At 39.7% G+C, this 17,275-nt stretch overlaps 1 protein-coding gene across 2 annotated transcripts in view; it reads right to left on the bottom strand.

Moving 5' to 3' along the window:
- Positions 1–17,275, bottom strand: part of LOC109032141 (neuroligin-4, X-linked) — a 552,408-nt gene that overhangs the window by 98,121 nt on the left and 437,012 nt on the right. For both annotated transcript variants that reach the window (XM_019044117.2, XM_072302671.1), the window contains 2 exons: positions 11,633–11,879; positions 1,028–1,179 (listed from right to left, as the gene is read on the bottom strand). In XM_019044117.2, coding sequence (XP_018899662.2) covers positions 1,028–1,179; positions 11,633–11,879 — 399 coding nt within the window. The remainder of the gene's footprint in view (positions 1–1,027; positions 1,180–11,632; positions 11,880–17,275) is intronic.

Below are 17,275 nucleotides of genomic sequence, written 5' to 3'. Positions count from 1 at the left end.
GAAATCGGTATTGCGTCTTTCAACCCATCACTCGCAAACCTTAATTGAATCTTAAACGGTGTCGAAACGAGGAATCTGTCAAAAAAATGAAAGGAAGAGTAATCATAACACGAGTTTAATAAGATCTCTGCTATATTTTCAAGTATTCTAGCTCTTTAATTCTCGATAGGTTGAACTCATACCATTTTGAGTGTTAATCGAAGTCAGTTTAATTAATTTTTCACTGTAGAGCTGTTCCGGATGGAGTAAGTAGTCTGCTCCCGAAAAAAATCAATTTGAGGAGCCCCCATTTGAGGACTCGTAGGTAATCAATTTTTCCGGATAATCTTCAAAATTCTACCTTTACAGGGGTACGGAGCTGCGATTAAAAACCAACTCCTCCTATTACTTAGCCCATTAACTTTAACGATGTCAAACTAGGCACTGTTTGTTGAACACATTGGTTGAAAAAACACTCATCAGGCAACGTTAGCTAAAAAGAAATGCAACTTCTAAACTTAAGTACTGCGATTGGAGGTTATTTGTGTAGAATCGCTAAAATATTTCGTTAATGGCATCTCAGGATTTTTAAAAACCTAAAAAGGGCTATTTACAAAAATTCAGCGTCAGCCAGATACCTAGAATTTGTTTTTCAAAGAACTAAAATTATTGTAAACGCTGGAAAAATATCCCGGAAGTTCTTACGATTGTAATCAGGAGAAGATTTTCAAACTTCGTTTTTTTCGCATAATTTAAATCAACTAATTAACTTTAAAAATGGGAATACAACTTTCACTCACACGCATCGCGAACGGCAGCAAGCTTTACAGACCGACACTCATTTCGACACGATGGTCAAATGAGTTTGCCAAACTAGGCACTGGTTTTTAAGAAAATGTTGATCGAAACATCACTCAACAGTCAGTTAAGGTGAAAACAAATGTGAATTCCGAAAAAGCCTTACATACGGTTAGAGATCATTGGTGCAGAATCGCTAAAATACTTTGTTTTCGATTCAGGCTGTCAAAGGATGCAAGACGGAACTCACCCCGTTTTGGCGAAATTCGAGATGAAATTCATGACAGCCTCAGCAACTCCGATATCTTGGCGGGTGTAGTTGAAAGGGAACAGGTCACTTTGCGCGATGAATGGAACACCAAGAACGTAAGGCAAATCTTCTCCCCGCACAGTCCCAAGTCGCTGTAATCACAAAATGCAAATCAAAATGAATATCATGCAGCCAGCTTGAAGAGGAAAAAACGATTTCATAATTGCCGCGAACGTATTGTTTGATTCTGCAGCAATAGAAGTCTTGAAGACGTTACACATGCAACTTCGGGCGACGTAATTAAGAGTTTGAGGCTTGAATCACCCTTAAATTTTCAAACAACTCAGCGCGTACTGAGAGTATTTTCATCATGGTGACGAAAAATTGTCTTGGTAATACGTAATGTGAATGTATTGGTGCCAAAAGGAACTATGTCTCAAGCAAACCTTATGCACATAGTACCTTTTAGCACGAATACGTACATGTCATGTTTGCAGGTAATTATTCCAAATCTGCACGGAAGAAACAACTTAGCGCTGATCCCCTCACACTTTAGGTAAAATAGCGCTAACTAAAGGCAGTGGTGCTGATTCCTACATCTTTTGGGTACAGCCCTACAGCTTGGCTCTAGCCCTAAAGCGTTAGGGCTCAGCACTGAGTTGTTCTTTTAGTGTGTTTTTCACAGATAAAAAAGATTAGGAAACATCTTTGGAACATTGAATACTAAGCTACGGAATGACCTATGATGATAATGTCGTATCCGACAATCCATATGCTAAATTTTAAAATCGTATTTTTGAAATTACCAGGATATTGAGAACAATAAGCTGTTGGGTTTTAAATGGAAAGAGCTCCAACAAAACTGTGATGAACCCGGAGAGAGACAGAGACACCGAAAGAGCAACGAAGATTTTACGCAAGGAGCGTTCGTTCCAAGAAAAAAGATCTTTTGAAAAATGAATAACAGGATAATTTAATTCTTCGTCAAAATATCTCCTCATAATGTTCGACAAACCGCCACTTATTTTTCGCAGTTAAAGAAGAAAAAGAAGAAAAATGAAAAGTCTCCAACGTAATGATTCCAATATTTGTCGACCGCTCTCTTCATTCTTCGAGGCTATCATTTATTCTTATTCCCTAACTTATTCTCTAACTTATTTCCTCGGGTAAAACATGTTTCCTCTTTTTTTTAAAAAAAAAAAAAACCCAGAGGAGAATTGAATATTCATTTGATTGAGAAATCAGATGATCGTTTTCACTTTAATTAAAATGACAGTCTAGAGTGAAAATTCATCCAATGAAGACACGAAGAAAACATCCTTTGTGTTGATAAGGAAATGAGCAAAAGCGAGCGAATAGTGGGAACGAAGTTTCAAAGCATTTATAGCGAATATCCGGGAGGTATTCTGCTCTTTTTTAACTGTGACTTGCGGCTATTATATCTTAATAGGATGGCTCTCTCTTTATCTCATTCTGAATAAGTATATACTCCGAGGGGCTTTCAGAGCAATGCAGAATTGCCCTAATCATTTTTCATTCATTTTTTTAAAAAAAGAATACCGAGCTTGAGGCTAAGATTTAAGGTCAAGCTGCGTCAAATTAAAAGCCAAATTTATTTCAACGTTGTTCGAGAGAAATATCCGGCTGATGTAAACATTCGTGTCTGTCTCTCTAGATTTAAAATGAGCCGTCTCATACATTTTATATTAGACTGATACTTGTAACTTCTACAGAGAGTTTAAGTTAAAAATTGTCAGGAACTTGGAGCGCCTTCAATTGAAGCGTAATACCCTCCGCATTACGCCGGAGTTCGTTTAGTTGCGTGACCTAAGTTAACCCAACTCAAAAATCATGCACATCGATTTTATAACAGAGTTTTGTCGAACGCTGCGTGTTTCTTTAAGAGGCGATTCTCGCAGATTGATAAAACTGGGTATCGTCAATTTACATGAGTGTTGAAAATTCTATACCCATTACGGTTGCTTATAAATGTTTTGTTCGGAGGATAAGTATGAATAGTAAAACTGAGTGGACAGTTTTTTCGTGTTCTAGCAAAGAGCAGCAGTAAGCCTAAAAATAAAGTTTTCAGCACTGCGAACTCCTAGTTCGTCCTCCTTCGATACAAAGAAATGGGAGCGGAAATTTTGAAACAGCGCAAACAAGATACACATTTTTACAGTATAACCTTTGAAACACGTATCAGCTGAAGAAACTAACGAGAAACCTGCATCTTGATCCCGTAACTTACACACACCGTTTAAATTAAACTTGTTAGAAACTATGCGCGCCTCCAATTGAAGCGTAATACCCTACGCATTACGCCGGAGTTCGTTTAGTTGCGTGACCTAAGTTGACCCAACTCAACGACCATTTACCTTTCATTGATCAAGTCGCGAGCAAGTTAAGCGTTTTGCAGTTTTGCCGTCGGCTAAGGTTTTCATACAATGAAGAATGTCATGCAAAATCTTTGCAACACCCGATTTAGCTTACCAAGTTATTAATTTCTACTCTTCAGTTAGTTTGACCATGCATAGACTATGAAATTCATAAATAGCCCTGGTCGTGCTTTATGAGACGGTCACTTTACCGTTCTAAGCAAGAACGCCATATGAGCCATCAGAAGTTGCCAAATTTCCTTCGACAAATCACGAATTTTCGCAAAATTGGTAAATATCCTCCTTCAAGTTTTTACAGTATTTCATTCGTAATTTGATCTTAAAAGTCTGAAAATTTCAAGGGAACATATTTTTCACTTTCTTTAACAATGAATAATTTCAAAGAGGACATTTGACAACATTCAAGTGCTTATATGACGTTTTTCCTCAGCATGGCGTTACGATGAAGAAAATGGAGCGCAGGCGTAAGGCGTAAGATCAACGAATGTGGACGACAGTGTCGAGGCGTGAATGATCGATTATCCATATTTCTCCATTAAAAACTATAGTAAAGAATCGATTATTACGGTGTTTGTTGCGAACACCCTGTTAATTAATTCTTTGCCATATGTTTAAATGGTGGATCAATCGATACATCGCAAAGCACTCCACGCCACTGGTGGACGTTGGTATGCAACTGGGCTGCTCATCACAACCACACATCACGACCCTCCGGGACACCTTGTTTAAACTCCCGCCTGAGTCGTGCGACCTGCGGCACAGTCTCACGTCGCCGTGCTAAGGAAGAACGCCGTATGAACACTCGAGAGCTGCCTTTCCTTCGATAAAACGTTCATTTTCGAGGAAAGTTATGAATATTTTGCCGTTAAATTTTCAGAATCTTTAGGTAAAATTGTGAACTAAATTACCTATCTGAAAAATTGGGAAGAAAATGTTCATAAATTACCAGGAACTTCGCGTTTAATGAAAGGAAATTTGGCGATGCCTGAAGGTTCATACGGCGTTTTTCCTTAGCATGGCAGCACTGGAGGCGACTTTATCGTCTCAAATCCAACCTAAGGCTTGATTGCGCCAACCGCTGCCGAATCGATCGAGACAGCGCGACTTTCTGTCCGTAGTTGGATCCCACAAGTCTGCGCCGAAAAAAAAGCTCGAAGTTTCACTTTTTACGCTGAAAACTTCGCATAAATGAATAGATCGCATTCGATAGTGGTTTGATGTATCGTTTGGCTCAAAACAATACAACATAACCTCAAACAAAAATGTTGCGATTTCAGTGGGAAAAGCCATTACTCTTTTCATTGGCATTTGGTACTCATCACTGAAAAAAAAGATTGGTAGAATTTATCATTCCCTCACGCTGTATTTCACACAGCGTGAGAGAATGGTAAATTCTACCCAAATTTTTTTTCAGTGCAATAGAGTAAAATATTTATCACAAAAGACCCGTTCTCTTAGAATTCAGATTTCTAAATTGACTTTAGAGGCTATGTTTACATATTGAACCAATCGATATCGATACAATCTCACCTGTTTGATGTATCTAATACGATCTATAAAATTAAAAGGAACTACTAGGTATGCAAATCCTATCATTTATTTTGATTTAACTCAGCTGAACATAGCTGTGTTCATCACTATTACTTTTATTTCATACGTTTTTTTTTTTTTTTTTTATTTTTTTTTTTTGCGTAATTTTGGTTTTTCTCCTTCACCCACCATTTCTCTAGGGAATTTGTGGGTATGGACCGTACATGAGGGAGAAGCTAGCTGACATTTTTGTAACAATCTCATCCTCTCAATATCCATTAACCCGCATTCAAAGAAAAACGCTGAAACCTGCATCTTGATCCCGTAACTTATACACAGCAACACAGCGTCTAAGTTAAAACTTGTTAGAAACTTGGAGCGCCTTCAGTTGAGGCGTGATACCTTACGCATTACGCCGGAGTCCGTTTAGTTGCGTGACCTAAGTTAACCCAACTCAATAACCATGTATGTTAACACTGTAAGTGAAATTCTTTGAAATATTAGAAGAAAATTATTCATACGTTTCTTAAAAATTGTGTAGCTTATTAGAAGAAATTTCGCGAGGTCAAAAGGCTCATACGGCGTCCCTTTTCATAATGACAGAGTGATGGACGCTGAAATTTAAAAGTTAATTCCGACAGATCCTGATAATCTTCGTTTTGGCTCTACATTCGTCAGTATTTGCAGATGGAAAAAGGTTGAGCCTTTTGGCGTTGACAACAGTGGGAGCAGCAGCTGTCCGTGACTGTCCGAGATGATACGATCTCACCCTGGTACTCCGGGAGTAATTATTTTTATTGCCATTCTTTTCGAGTGTTCTTTTTAGAAGGGCGCTTAATTAAATCTTTTTTTTTTTTTTGCTCTCGCGACATAGTTTTAATCTCTTGACGCTGTACTGCTATCCTTTTTGGTTTATAACACTCTGCACTCTACTTCTCGGAAACCCTGTAATTAATTCCCAAGTTCCAAGGACGGACGTTCCAATTTCGGCAGGTAAAATGCTAAAGGTTTATCAAGTTTAAGCTGGGGTTTTAATTAAAACCAAGTTCCTGTTCAGCGGCATAGAATACTTTGTGGTGAATTCAGTTTACAAAAAATGTGTGAATATGAAGCACAAAAATACAAAAAATGAGCGATGGTGATGCATGGCGATGGCTGAGCATAAATATTTTTTAATAATAAAAATTTAAACGCGAGAAAACTTGACCAAGGTACGTTAAAATTTTCTCATACGCCGAAAAAAAAAGAGAAGTTGATTTAACATTCTGGATGTACAACAAGTAGGCGAGAACTTATAAAATGCTGAATTACCCGCCGCTTCAGCAGTTACTTCAGCAATACCAAGATGTAAAACTAACTGCTGTGGCGGTGGATTCAGCATTTTAAAAGTTCTCGCAAACTCTTTTTACATCCAGAATGTGAAATCGACTTGACTTTTTTTTCGGTGTATCTTTGTTCTCCTACATATAAAAACAATTCTCATTTTTTATGGGAATTATCTAGTAAATATTCCACTGGAAAAATAATTACGAAACATAAAGAGAGATTTTGCAGAGGAAGAACAATAGGACGTATTTCTGCCAAACGGAACTGAGTGCATTATGACGAGCTCTGTTATGCATATATTCTTAAGGGTCTTGGGGCTCATGTCTTAATGCACATAGTTCCGTTTGGCAGAAATACGTCCAATAATTCTTCAGCGATACATATTTTTCGAGGTATTAAAATTTGGAATGTACTTCTTTTACTTAATATAGAGTCATAATCAAATGTCTTGTTCAATTTACGCTTAAAACCTTCAATCGTTTACATTTTTTACTGAGATAACATGCTAATATCTGTGTGGATTCCTAATTACCATGACATTAGTAATCGCGAGTTCCTATCTACAACTTGAGGTTTTATTTTTAGGTGTTGTTCAACAGATGGCTTTTAAAATTACTGTTGTATTCATCAGCAATTTTTTGTTTTTGTCATACGCGAAATAATCAGTTAGACATCCAATTAAAATTACACTAAAAAACCGATTATGGGAATCATCAGAGAGCTAGCTGCAAGCACGGATCGAAGTAGCCAGTGTTCATTAAATTATTTTCCCCTGCTCGTGCCTCGTCATACATTCATCTCAGTGACGAGGCGTGAATAATCGATCATCGATGTATCCCCATTTGAAGCTATGGTAAAGAATCGATTATGAAACTTTTCGTTGCCGACATCCTGTTCATCGATCCTTTTCTATGGGTTTAAATGACAGATAAATCGATAAATCGCAAAGCACGCCACGCCACTGATTCATCTATTCAAGTGTGACATTGGTTTTTACTCGCACAAAAAAGGGCAAAAAAGACTGCCCTGCTCTTCGCCCCTTTCATACGTATCAATTGGTTCATATCCGTCACACGCTTGCACGCGGTCAGCTATTTGGAGGGACGGCAAGATATTTTAAAATTACTCTGTTTTCAAGAAAATGCGCTGTTGCCAGTTTCGACCGGTCCGATTTCTTGATTTGGTCGCATCGGGTATTTTGCGGGAATTCCGAGGGAAAATGGCGACGTGTTCGCTCACTAAGTGGGACCATCGACGAGGGGAAAGTTAATTAAAGCGAAAAGCAGCCCACGTGAAGCAATTCAATTTGAATCCAGGGCATTTTTTTTCAGCGGCTGTAGTTTTTTCTGCGCGTTCCTGTCAGAGCACCGTTCCGGCGCAAATTTAATACCCGGTGCTCTGTTCAATCTTGAGCACCGGTGTGCCAATTGACGGAACGAGTCGGTGTGACCAAAAAAAAAGGGGGGGGGGAGGAATCATGAGTGAAAAACCCTGTACCAAAGTTTAGGGTACACTTTAGTTGGTCCTGTGAATAAGAGAATGTGAGCTAACTTTCCCATTCTTTCATCACAGGCTATCAAAATCTTGGTCTGAAACGCTCTACTAGAGTTTCCAATGGGATTTTTCGTGTTTAGGAATCGCAGCATAGCCATTTAAGGCGCATACACACTTCTTCACTGTTCTCATCTTGTTTTGACTATACCTTACGGATTTCGTGAAGAGATCGCAAAATCCCCATTATTTACTTCGAAATGTATTTTTCGATAAAGTTCATTTAGATACGATGTAAATGAAGATTACGCTGTCAATTCTATGCGAAATTCAAAGGAGTCTCCTCAAAGTGACTCTGCTCTGTTACAAGGCACAAAGATAGAGCTTTGAAAGAGAGAGAGAGAGAGAGAGAGAGAGAGAGAGAGAGAGAGAGAGAGAGAGAGGCTTTAGAAGTTCACGTTCTTGAATTTTAAAACAAAGATATACATCGAATCATCAAAGATAAACATTTAAAGCTTGGTGAGTTGAGTAGAATTTCTGTCACTTTTAAATGTATTTATAATTCTCAAGTAAATTTTAAATAAAATTAGGCAAGACATGTAAAAAACCAAAACAAAAAAAATAAACAAAGCAACTTCTTAAAGGTACACCCTCAAAACAAGCTTAAAAATTGGAGAACTCGAATTGCTAAAATACGCATCTGAAAATTTTTTCCCAATAAAAAAGACATATTAACAAATTGGATCATTATCTTAATTTCTTGTCAAAACTATACTTTATTACTTAATTCAAGACATCCTTGCGCTCAGCTCGTTCGATAATTTCTATTACATTAAAGAAAATCAATACGGTAGCATATCCCAGATTAAAAGACTATATGAATTCACTTTTTCTCTCTCTGGAAAATCCGAGGAATTTGCGATCTCATCATATAGATTATGAGGTAAGGAGTAGATTTGTCCAACGGATTAAGGCAACGGTCAAGGTGCATTATTAAAAACATGATAATTCTCCTTTGTTTTGGCCAAAAATTGCAGAACCTTCATCGAAAGGAATTGAGCGAAAAGAGGGAGGAGAGGGACCGAAGATTTGCTCTTCGACTGAGAGTCCCACCGCAATTCGCGGGAATAATAGGGAATGAGAGCTCCTCGAGCACGTTCAAAGACCAGCCTGTTGAACTTGGATTCATAATTGACAAAGGCGAAGATCGAACCTTATTTTATTCATCGTCCCATCACGAGAGGAAAATGCGCACCGAAAACCCACCGCAAACCGGCTGATCGATCCGAGTGAATGGGGGGAGGGGTGAGGGGGGCGAGAAAATAAATAAACCAGTAATTACTCGCTTGAAAAGGAAGCAGAGGCAACGAATAAGGAATCTCACATGCAGCTAGCGCGGTGCCACCGAGCGCTACTGGAACTCCTCCGCCAAGCAGAGGAAGAACACCGTAAGAGCAATTAAAGGTTGCCAAATCGCCCCGTGTAAAATGTTCATTTATAGGAATTTTTATGACTATTTCTCCTTGCAATGTCCAGCCAAACGAGTTTGAACTGCAGGTCAACTTCTCAGGGAATCACGAGGGAAAATATGGGTACGATTTTATGAAAATGCGGGTTTTATTACAATAAATTTGGCGACGTCTATGATCTCTTATGGCGTTTTTCCTTAGGACGGCGGTGGATTCCGACGAGCATCGAAAAGAGCGGGATTTTTCACGAGATCTCACAACGAGGTTACTATTGTCGGGGACCGAGGTGGTTGCAAACCGAAAAGGTTTTCGCTTGAATTATTTCCCCGACGGATTTTCAAAAGGATGATATTTCATCGAACTCCACCCCCCGCCCCTGTCGATTCGCGCCCCCTCCCGCCGACGGAGACGCTGGTGCAGCGCCCCCGGGGGCGCGCGATTGTGGGAATCGGCCCGCGCCTCGAGGTGTAAATCGGGAATTTAGCGCCGAGATCTGCCGGCGAGGATCACCTGTTTGCGGCATTTTTCACGTACCGCGCTCTGTGCTATGACTGTCACTTTACGCGGAAGAGATCGGCTAGAAGACTGTAAATATTTTCGTCCTGGAGGAATCTTCCCGGGTCTTGAACCGGGTCTCAATACGCGCTTTTGAGATTATAAAGGGTAAGAAAAGAGAGAGGGTTATTTGAATAAGAATGCGGGAGAGAGCAGGTGGGGTCTTTATATCGCGAGAGAAGATTTAGGGCATCCCTTAGTTCATTTCTACGAATAACACGGAATAGAAGAAAGAAAAAGGGAAAAACTAATTTACGGCGAGGGTCTCTCTTAGGTGAAAAGTCGGTTGTTAGTTGCGACTTTCTTCTATGCATATACCTGAGGTTATGAGAATATCCTTGCAACGCTCTGTACCGGAACGTTAGCGCCTTAAGTTTGTTATAAAAAATTCTGAGGTTTTTTCCAGCATTGAAATATATTATCGCATGTTTTAGAACTAAATTCATCCATTGTCAGAGGCAGACTGGCTCCTCGAAGCGGCCCGGGAAATTGCCAACAGACCAGCCTATTGCGGTGCCGCGGTGGACTCCCTCCCCCCTCCATAATTTTTCGATATTAGCCATATGCGTACCTAAGTCATTTGGCGAAAATTGCCACAGTCAGGTTAGATTGCCGAAGTTCATTTTTACGTGAATGCGATACCAAGAATATCTCCCCGGAAATTTCGCCACATTTGTGATAAAAAATGTTCACATTCTCTCCGTGGAAGGTACATATAGCTAAGTTCAGCGTTATCCGGACGATAGAACGTAACAACATCCCAACTTGAAAAATATCCACTCTTAAATTATATTTGCACCGGAAATCAGACACGACTGTAAAATCTCTACAATCATGTGATCCTAAGCTCGCGGTGTGTACTGTTCGGAGATTATGCACACTGCGGTTGGTTTGACACCATGAAAATACGACTTTCCAACGACTTGTGGTATACGCGCAATGCATGAAGTATCCTGCGGACTTGTAAGGCGCTATCCGTGGCGCGCACCGTGCTTTACGCGCAATGCATGAAGTATCCTGCGGTCTTGTAAGTCGCTACTGTGCCTTTTGTGCCGTAAGCACCAGCCACTCGCCGACCGCACTGTGTTTGACACTATTATTCAAACTTGCGGCATTAGCGGTTTTCAACTTATGATTTTGAAGTTTTTCTATAGTTTGTTGGAATCATCGTCATTTCAAATGACAAAACATTACATAAAACTCGACTGATTTTCTTCTCTTCAATTAAATATTGTTATAAATAGTTTTAAATAGAGGCATTCAATGAATTATCATGTTAAAGAGAAGAAAAATCAGTCGTAAATTTTGTTTTACATCAGATAATTAAATTTTGTATCAGGTATTTCATTAACTATGTATTTCATTAATTCCTTCTGGATGGAATTCAACGGTTGCGTGGAAGTTTGTTCACTTATGGCGGCCGTAAGTGCCGATACGCTATTTTCCACGGAAAAAAAACTCGCAGTGGCACTGAATTTAGGATATGATCCTGATTTTCGGATGAGCTCTGACACTTCAATCTAGCGTCGAGGTATCGGTACACATTCTACAAACTTCAGTTCTACGTCGATTTGCCAGAGCGAATTTTGGATGTCCCGCACCGAGTTTTCGATGTAAACCGTATTACCTTTCATGTAAAACTGAGTTCAGTGATTGACTCCAAACTTGAAGCTGTGGTCATAAAGTGTTAGATGCTGAATCCGAAAACTTCTAGCAATCCTTTCTCTTCAGTGTCCACACGAACCTTTTTTGTCCGTGACGTGGTCAATGAAAACCCGGCACACAAATGGCCATTCTCTGTCTATACAGGTATTCTAGGAGGGTGAAAGGGGGCTTACCTGAGGATAATCGCTGTCTTTGGACTGGTAGTTGAAGTGGAAGAGGTAGGTCTTGGCACCCCGGCGAGAGTGGAGGAACCCGAACTTGAGGCAAGGAGCCACCGTGTGCCCGTCGCTGAGGGCCTCCATCGTCGAGTCCCGGATGTTGATCGGGTGCAGGATAGGCTTGTCCCAGTCCGTGTACTCGTTCCGCACCGTCGAAAAGATCTCGTTCAGGTGGAACGTGAAAGCGTTCCGCACGAACGTCCTGCAACATCACCGATACAACCTTTCCTTTAAAAGACCATCCTCTGCAAAAATGACTGTCAACGAGAAAAGAGAACTTAGGCTCGTATCCATAGTCGGCTCCTGCACAGCAGCCTGATTGTTGTATACACTGGAAAAAAAACACATTGAATCCAGAGTCCAGACTCTTGAAAACATTGACAAGAAAAAATACTCTTGATTCAATCGGATTTTTGCTTGAATCAAAACGAAAACCGCTTAATTAAGAGGCTTGGTTCTTGATTTAAGCTAGATTCTGATTGAATCAAGAGTACTTTTTCTTGTCGATGTTTTTAAGAGTCTGGACTCTAGATCCAATGTGTTTTTTTTTCCAGTGTATGTCACGACAAGAATCGAAAACCGATATTTTACACGGCGCGAATAGGGCTATGTCTTGTCTTATCTTGCCGACATACAGTGGATCGAGTCAATCAGAGAGGTTGGACATGAAATTGTTGGCTAAGACTACGAATGTTGTTGTTTATTTCATCACATTTTAAATTTTAAAGTTGAATATTTATAGGGGAAAATTTCACGAGAAAACTGATGGAACCACTTTTAGAACCTCAAAGATTTGTTTAAACGGTTTTATATGCTGTTAAAGTTTCCATAATTTGTTGGACCTCTCTAATTGACTCGATCTACTGTGCGACAAAGCCAGATAAAGTTTCAACAGTCCGGTTGCAGCTCCTTTTCTCAGGGAAGCCCATTTTGGTTTAAACTTTGTTTAAAGAAGATTTTATAGAACGCCACACCATTATTAAAGCATCATAAAATGATCAATTTCCACAGAGCTTGAGTAAACTTTGGTAAGTATAACGATAGAAACTGATTTTAAAAAAGATGATAACGATTTGCCAGCAAAAGATCTAGAGTAAAAGAAAACATTCTGAAGATTTTGAGAAACGTCCATACAACCTTCAAGTTTGTCAATCTCAAAGACTTTGATCTATCGAATTATGTATATTTAGTTGAGGTACTTTCATTAAATTATCAATAAATTTAGACGACCTAGATAAAAACTAAGTTCATTTGTAGAGCTTCAAAACAACAACACTGAACACTTGTGTCATCCATTTCAAAGCCCAAATAAGAGACTAAATCATTGATTCTCTCTGTGGTGATTTTCGCAAATCTGGCCGTGATAGCGAAGAGAGCAGTAGGTGCATTTCTGTATGCGCCATGATTAGCACATGCTTTCATGTGTCTCGAGGTTCATCCCGCATGCACTTGCCGCTTTCTTCGCTATTACGGCAGAATAAAGATGTTGCATGTGTGAGGGATTTGCGATTTGACTGTTGTTTCTGATGTAAAAGTTCGCGAAAAACACGATGGTGCCACTGGTTTTCTCTGAAATCAACTCCCAAGCTCAAAAAAGCTCTCAAGTTGAGGCCAAAATGAAGGGGATATCCCACCCTACCCTGAGAGTCCACCTCTACATCAAGACAAACTCTCCATGCAAAGATAGGGAGCAAATACATTGACAGGGCTGCCACTTTATTTGGAGACTCTAAAACTGAAAACACGGCATCGCTGCTAATGTATTTGCTCCCTATCTTTGCATGGAGAGTTTGTCTTGATGTAGAGGTGGACTCTGAGGGTAGAATGGGATATCCCCTTCATTTTGGCCTCAACTTGAGAGCTTTTTTTGAGCTTGGGAGTTGATTTCAGAGAAAACCGGTGGCACCATCGTGTTTCTCGCGAACTTTTACATACAAATCAATAGTCAAATCGCAAATTCCTCACACATGCAACATCTCTATTGCAGGAATGTTCGCTGGATCCGCTCTTCTCCGTTCCTATAGAGGCAAGGAGAATCCTTCTCGCCTTTGAAGTATCATGCTTTGGAATAGGAGTTTGAAAAACGGACAAGATTATCGCGAACAGAAAATTTATGTTTTCAACTTAATTAAAATATGAGATAACCAAAATCTGCACAGGCGTGACGAGCAAGAGGGATAGGGGGTCGATTCGATCGGGTCGTTGGTTGCGGTACCGACGGCGCGTGAAACCCCCCCTGGCGACCAGACTCAGTACCACTGAAGCGACATAATTAAAAGAGACGATTCAATCTGCCGGCTTTGATCGCAGAAACGGATGATATCACCGCTCAACTGCCGAGTGCTTGCCGACAAAATGCATGCCTTACATAATAATCTCGATGTCACGGTAGAAACGAAGGGTTTTAGCGCGGTATTGTCACGCGTCGACACGTCGCGAGAGCACGTGGTACCAGTGTCCGATTCAAAGGCAGTCACTTTCATCTCCTATCGTTTGACCTGACCGTAAAGCAATCTCACTTCGATTGATGAAGTTTCACCGCATCGTAATTATCTATTAGACTGCTGCGGTGTCACAGACAAAAATCAGGTGCTCAGTCAAATACCACGATGAGCATACAGACTTTGAAAGCGAAGGAGTGATAGTAGTAGTATCAGGAGCATTAGCAAGAGTAGTAGTAGTAGTAGTAGTAGTAGTAGTAGTAGTAGTAGTAGTGGCAGGAGCAGTAGCAGGAGTAGTAGTAGAGGTAGTAGTAGTAGTAGTAGTAGTAGTAGTAGTAGTAGTAGTAGTAGTAGTAGTAGTAGTAGTAGTAGCAGTTGTAGTAGCGGTAGGAGTAGTAGTGTAGTAGTGGATGAATTATTTTATCCTGTCATGGAAATAACGTCACGCCAGAATCACGTGATCCACAAATAGAGAGAGCAGAGGGCCGAAGTAATCACGCAGCACACTAAAAACGAGGAAAGTTAGAATTAAAAAGAAAGTCTCTACTAATTAAGGCAGCTATAAATGCACGAATGTTAAAAACATGAGCTGGCAATTGGACCACATATTGCGAATAGGAACTAGGATTCCTGGTTCAGTTTAGAAACAACGTATGTACCATTAGTTTCCCTATGCAAATAAGTATCTTTATGGATGAGCCAGAAATTGCAGCTCTTAACTGCGAGATGCAGTCTAATTACGGAGATAATAGCAATAAATACGCTGTGCTGAATTTCTACTGGAAAGAAACATTCTTAAAACCGAGAGAAAAACTCAGCTCCCATCATAGACGTAAAATAACACGGCCTATGACATTTATGGAAAATAATCACTTCTCCGCTGAGGTAAAAATAACATGAAAAATAATGTCGAGCGGTTTTGGATAGAGGACTCAACACGGCAAAAATTCACTTTTTTACGTGAAACTGCTCTCCGAGAAATGGCAAAGGAAGTGTCAAATATTGACTTGATTCCATCAACACCCTCGGTTCTGTTTATTTGTTTAAGTAACGAATTGTTTGATCAGCCTTTAAAATAAATGAATCGTGATGACTTTCTTTTTATAGGATTGCTAATTTCAGCAAAAACACGTACAGATTGGCGAGAACCAAAGAATAAGGACTAATTTTTGTAGAAGTCTATGTACTAATCTGCCGTGCTATGGAAAAACGCCGTATGAACATTCGAAAGTTGCCAAATTTCCTTCACTAAAATGTTTATTTTTGGGGGAAACTTATGAATATTTCTCTCTGAAATTTTAAGAGACTATGGTTCAAATCGAGAACAAAATTACCCGAAAAATTGGAGGAAAAATATTCATAATTTTACCGGGAAAGTCGTGTTTTATCAAAAGAAATTTGGCAACGTCTGAAGGTTCATACGGCGTTCTTCCTTACCACGGCAGTAATCTTGACGTTTTGTTTCTCTCGTTTGCTCCTTTATTTAAGAAAAAATATTCTTCGCATAAGCCGATTTTGCGTCGCAGCATTATGAAAATGATAACAAATAGTCGTTTTGGACGATTAAACACGTTTCCTTCATTAAATCGCAAGACACTCAGATATTCCAAATTTAAATTCTACTTCAAAGTTAGGAGAGATCAACAGATCTAATTTAGACCCTAACTATGAGCCTACCGATGTTATTTTCATGGCAGCGCTTATGAATATTACAAAACTTGAAAACTTTTATGAGCTTCATATCTTTTTTCCTCGATGGTTATACCGGAACGAAGTCGCCGTCGAGTCTGGCGCTATTTCCTCATTCATACTCGGTCATAAAATTCGTCCTTATCTGCCTCTGCGTCCCATAAATTAAGGATTCCTGAGCTTGCTTCTTGATGGGTGATAAAATTACCGGCACCATCTTTTAATTTGACAACTCCTCCTCCATCATTTAAAGTCATTGTGAAATTTATAGCAACATGAAGGATTACGAGATGATAGAGTGGCCTTTCCACGCTGATATCGCACCCGCGATAAAAAGAACATCCTCAGAAAAAATACGCCAAAAATACATCTTCTCGGTCCCAATTTTTAAAGGTTATTGGACGCATTTTACCAGACCTACGTTTCGGCCTTTTGATCTCTGACGTTTTCTTTTTATTATGTAGAAAACGAAACATAATAACATGTCGTGTTTCGGGAGGATTTTGTGCGGTTTATAAAGTGGAATATACTTTCAAAATTCAAGTCAGAATACTGCTTAGCTTCCTTGTGAAAAATAAGTAATTCAAAAAAGTGGGGCAACATTAACTATTAATCCGCCCATGGAAAATCCGAAATGAAAATATTGCAGACTGTGACTAGTTAGAATTTGCACCCATACAGTTACACACCGAGAAAGAATGTCAAGGTGGTTCGTAGACTGTGAAATTGTGCATCGACCATGAAACTACCATGCAAACCGTGTATCTCGTTCGCTCCGCTCCCATTATATTTTGTTGAGGGAGAACAAATCAATATCATTTCTTGAAATTTTCACTAAGTTTTCTTCACACAGAGAGGAAAAAACATGAACGTCATTTGGCGAAAATTGCCAATGTCAGGTTAGATTGCCAAAGTTCATTTTAAGTGAGTGCGATACCAAGAATATCTCCCAGGAAATTTCGCCACATTTGTGATAAAAAATGTTCACATTCTCCCCGTGGAGGGTATGTAGCTAAGTTCAGCGTTATCCGGACGATAGAACGTAACAACATTCCAACTTGAAAAATTTCCACTCTTAAATTATATTTGCACCGGAAAACAGACAGGATTGTAAAATATCTACAATCATGTGATCCTAAGCTCGCGGTGTGTACTGTTCGGATGTTGCACACTGGGGTTGGTTTGACACCAAGAAGATACGACTTTTCAACGACTTGTGGTATACGCGCAATGCCTGAAGTATCTTGCGGACTTGTAAGGCGCTATACCATCCGTGGCGCGCACCGTGCTGTACGCGCAATGCATGAAGTATCCTGCGGTCTTGTAAGGCGCTACCGTGCCTTTTGTGCCGTAAGCACCAGTCACGCGCCAACCACACTGTAGGTGACACTATTATTCAAACTTGCGGAATTGACGGTTTTCAACTTATGATTTTGAGGTTTTTCTATAGTTTGTTGGAATTATTGTC

The sequence above is a fragment of the Bemisia tabaci genome, chromosome 7 (assembly GCF_918797505.1).
Source record: "Bemisia tabaci chromosome 7, PGI_BMITA_v3".
In the NCBI taxonomy this organism is placed as follows: Eukaryota; Metazoa; Arthropoda; class Insecta; order Hemiptera; family Aleyrodidae; genus Bemisia; species Bemisia tabaci.
The sequence above is the reverse complement of the archived record's forward strand: the minus strand, read 5'-3'. Positions and strand labels throughout refer to the sequence as shown.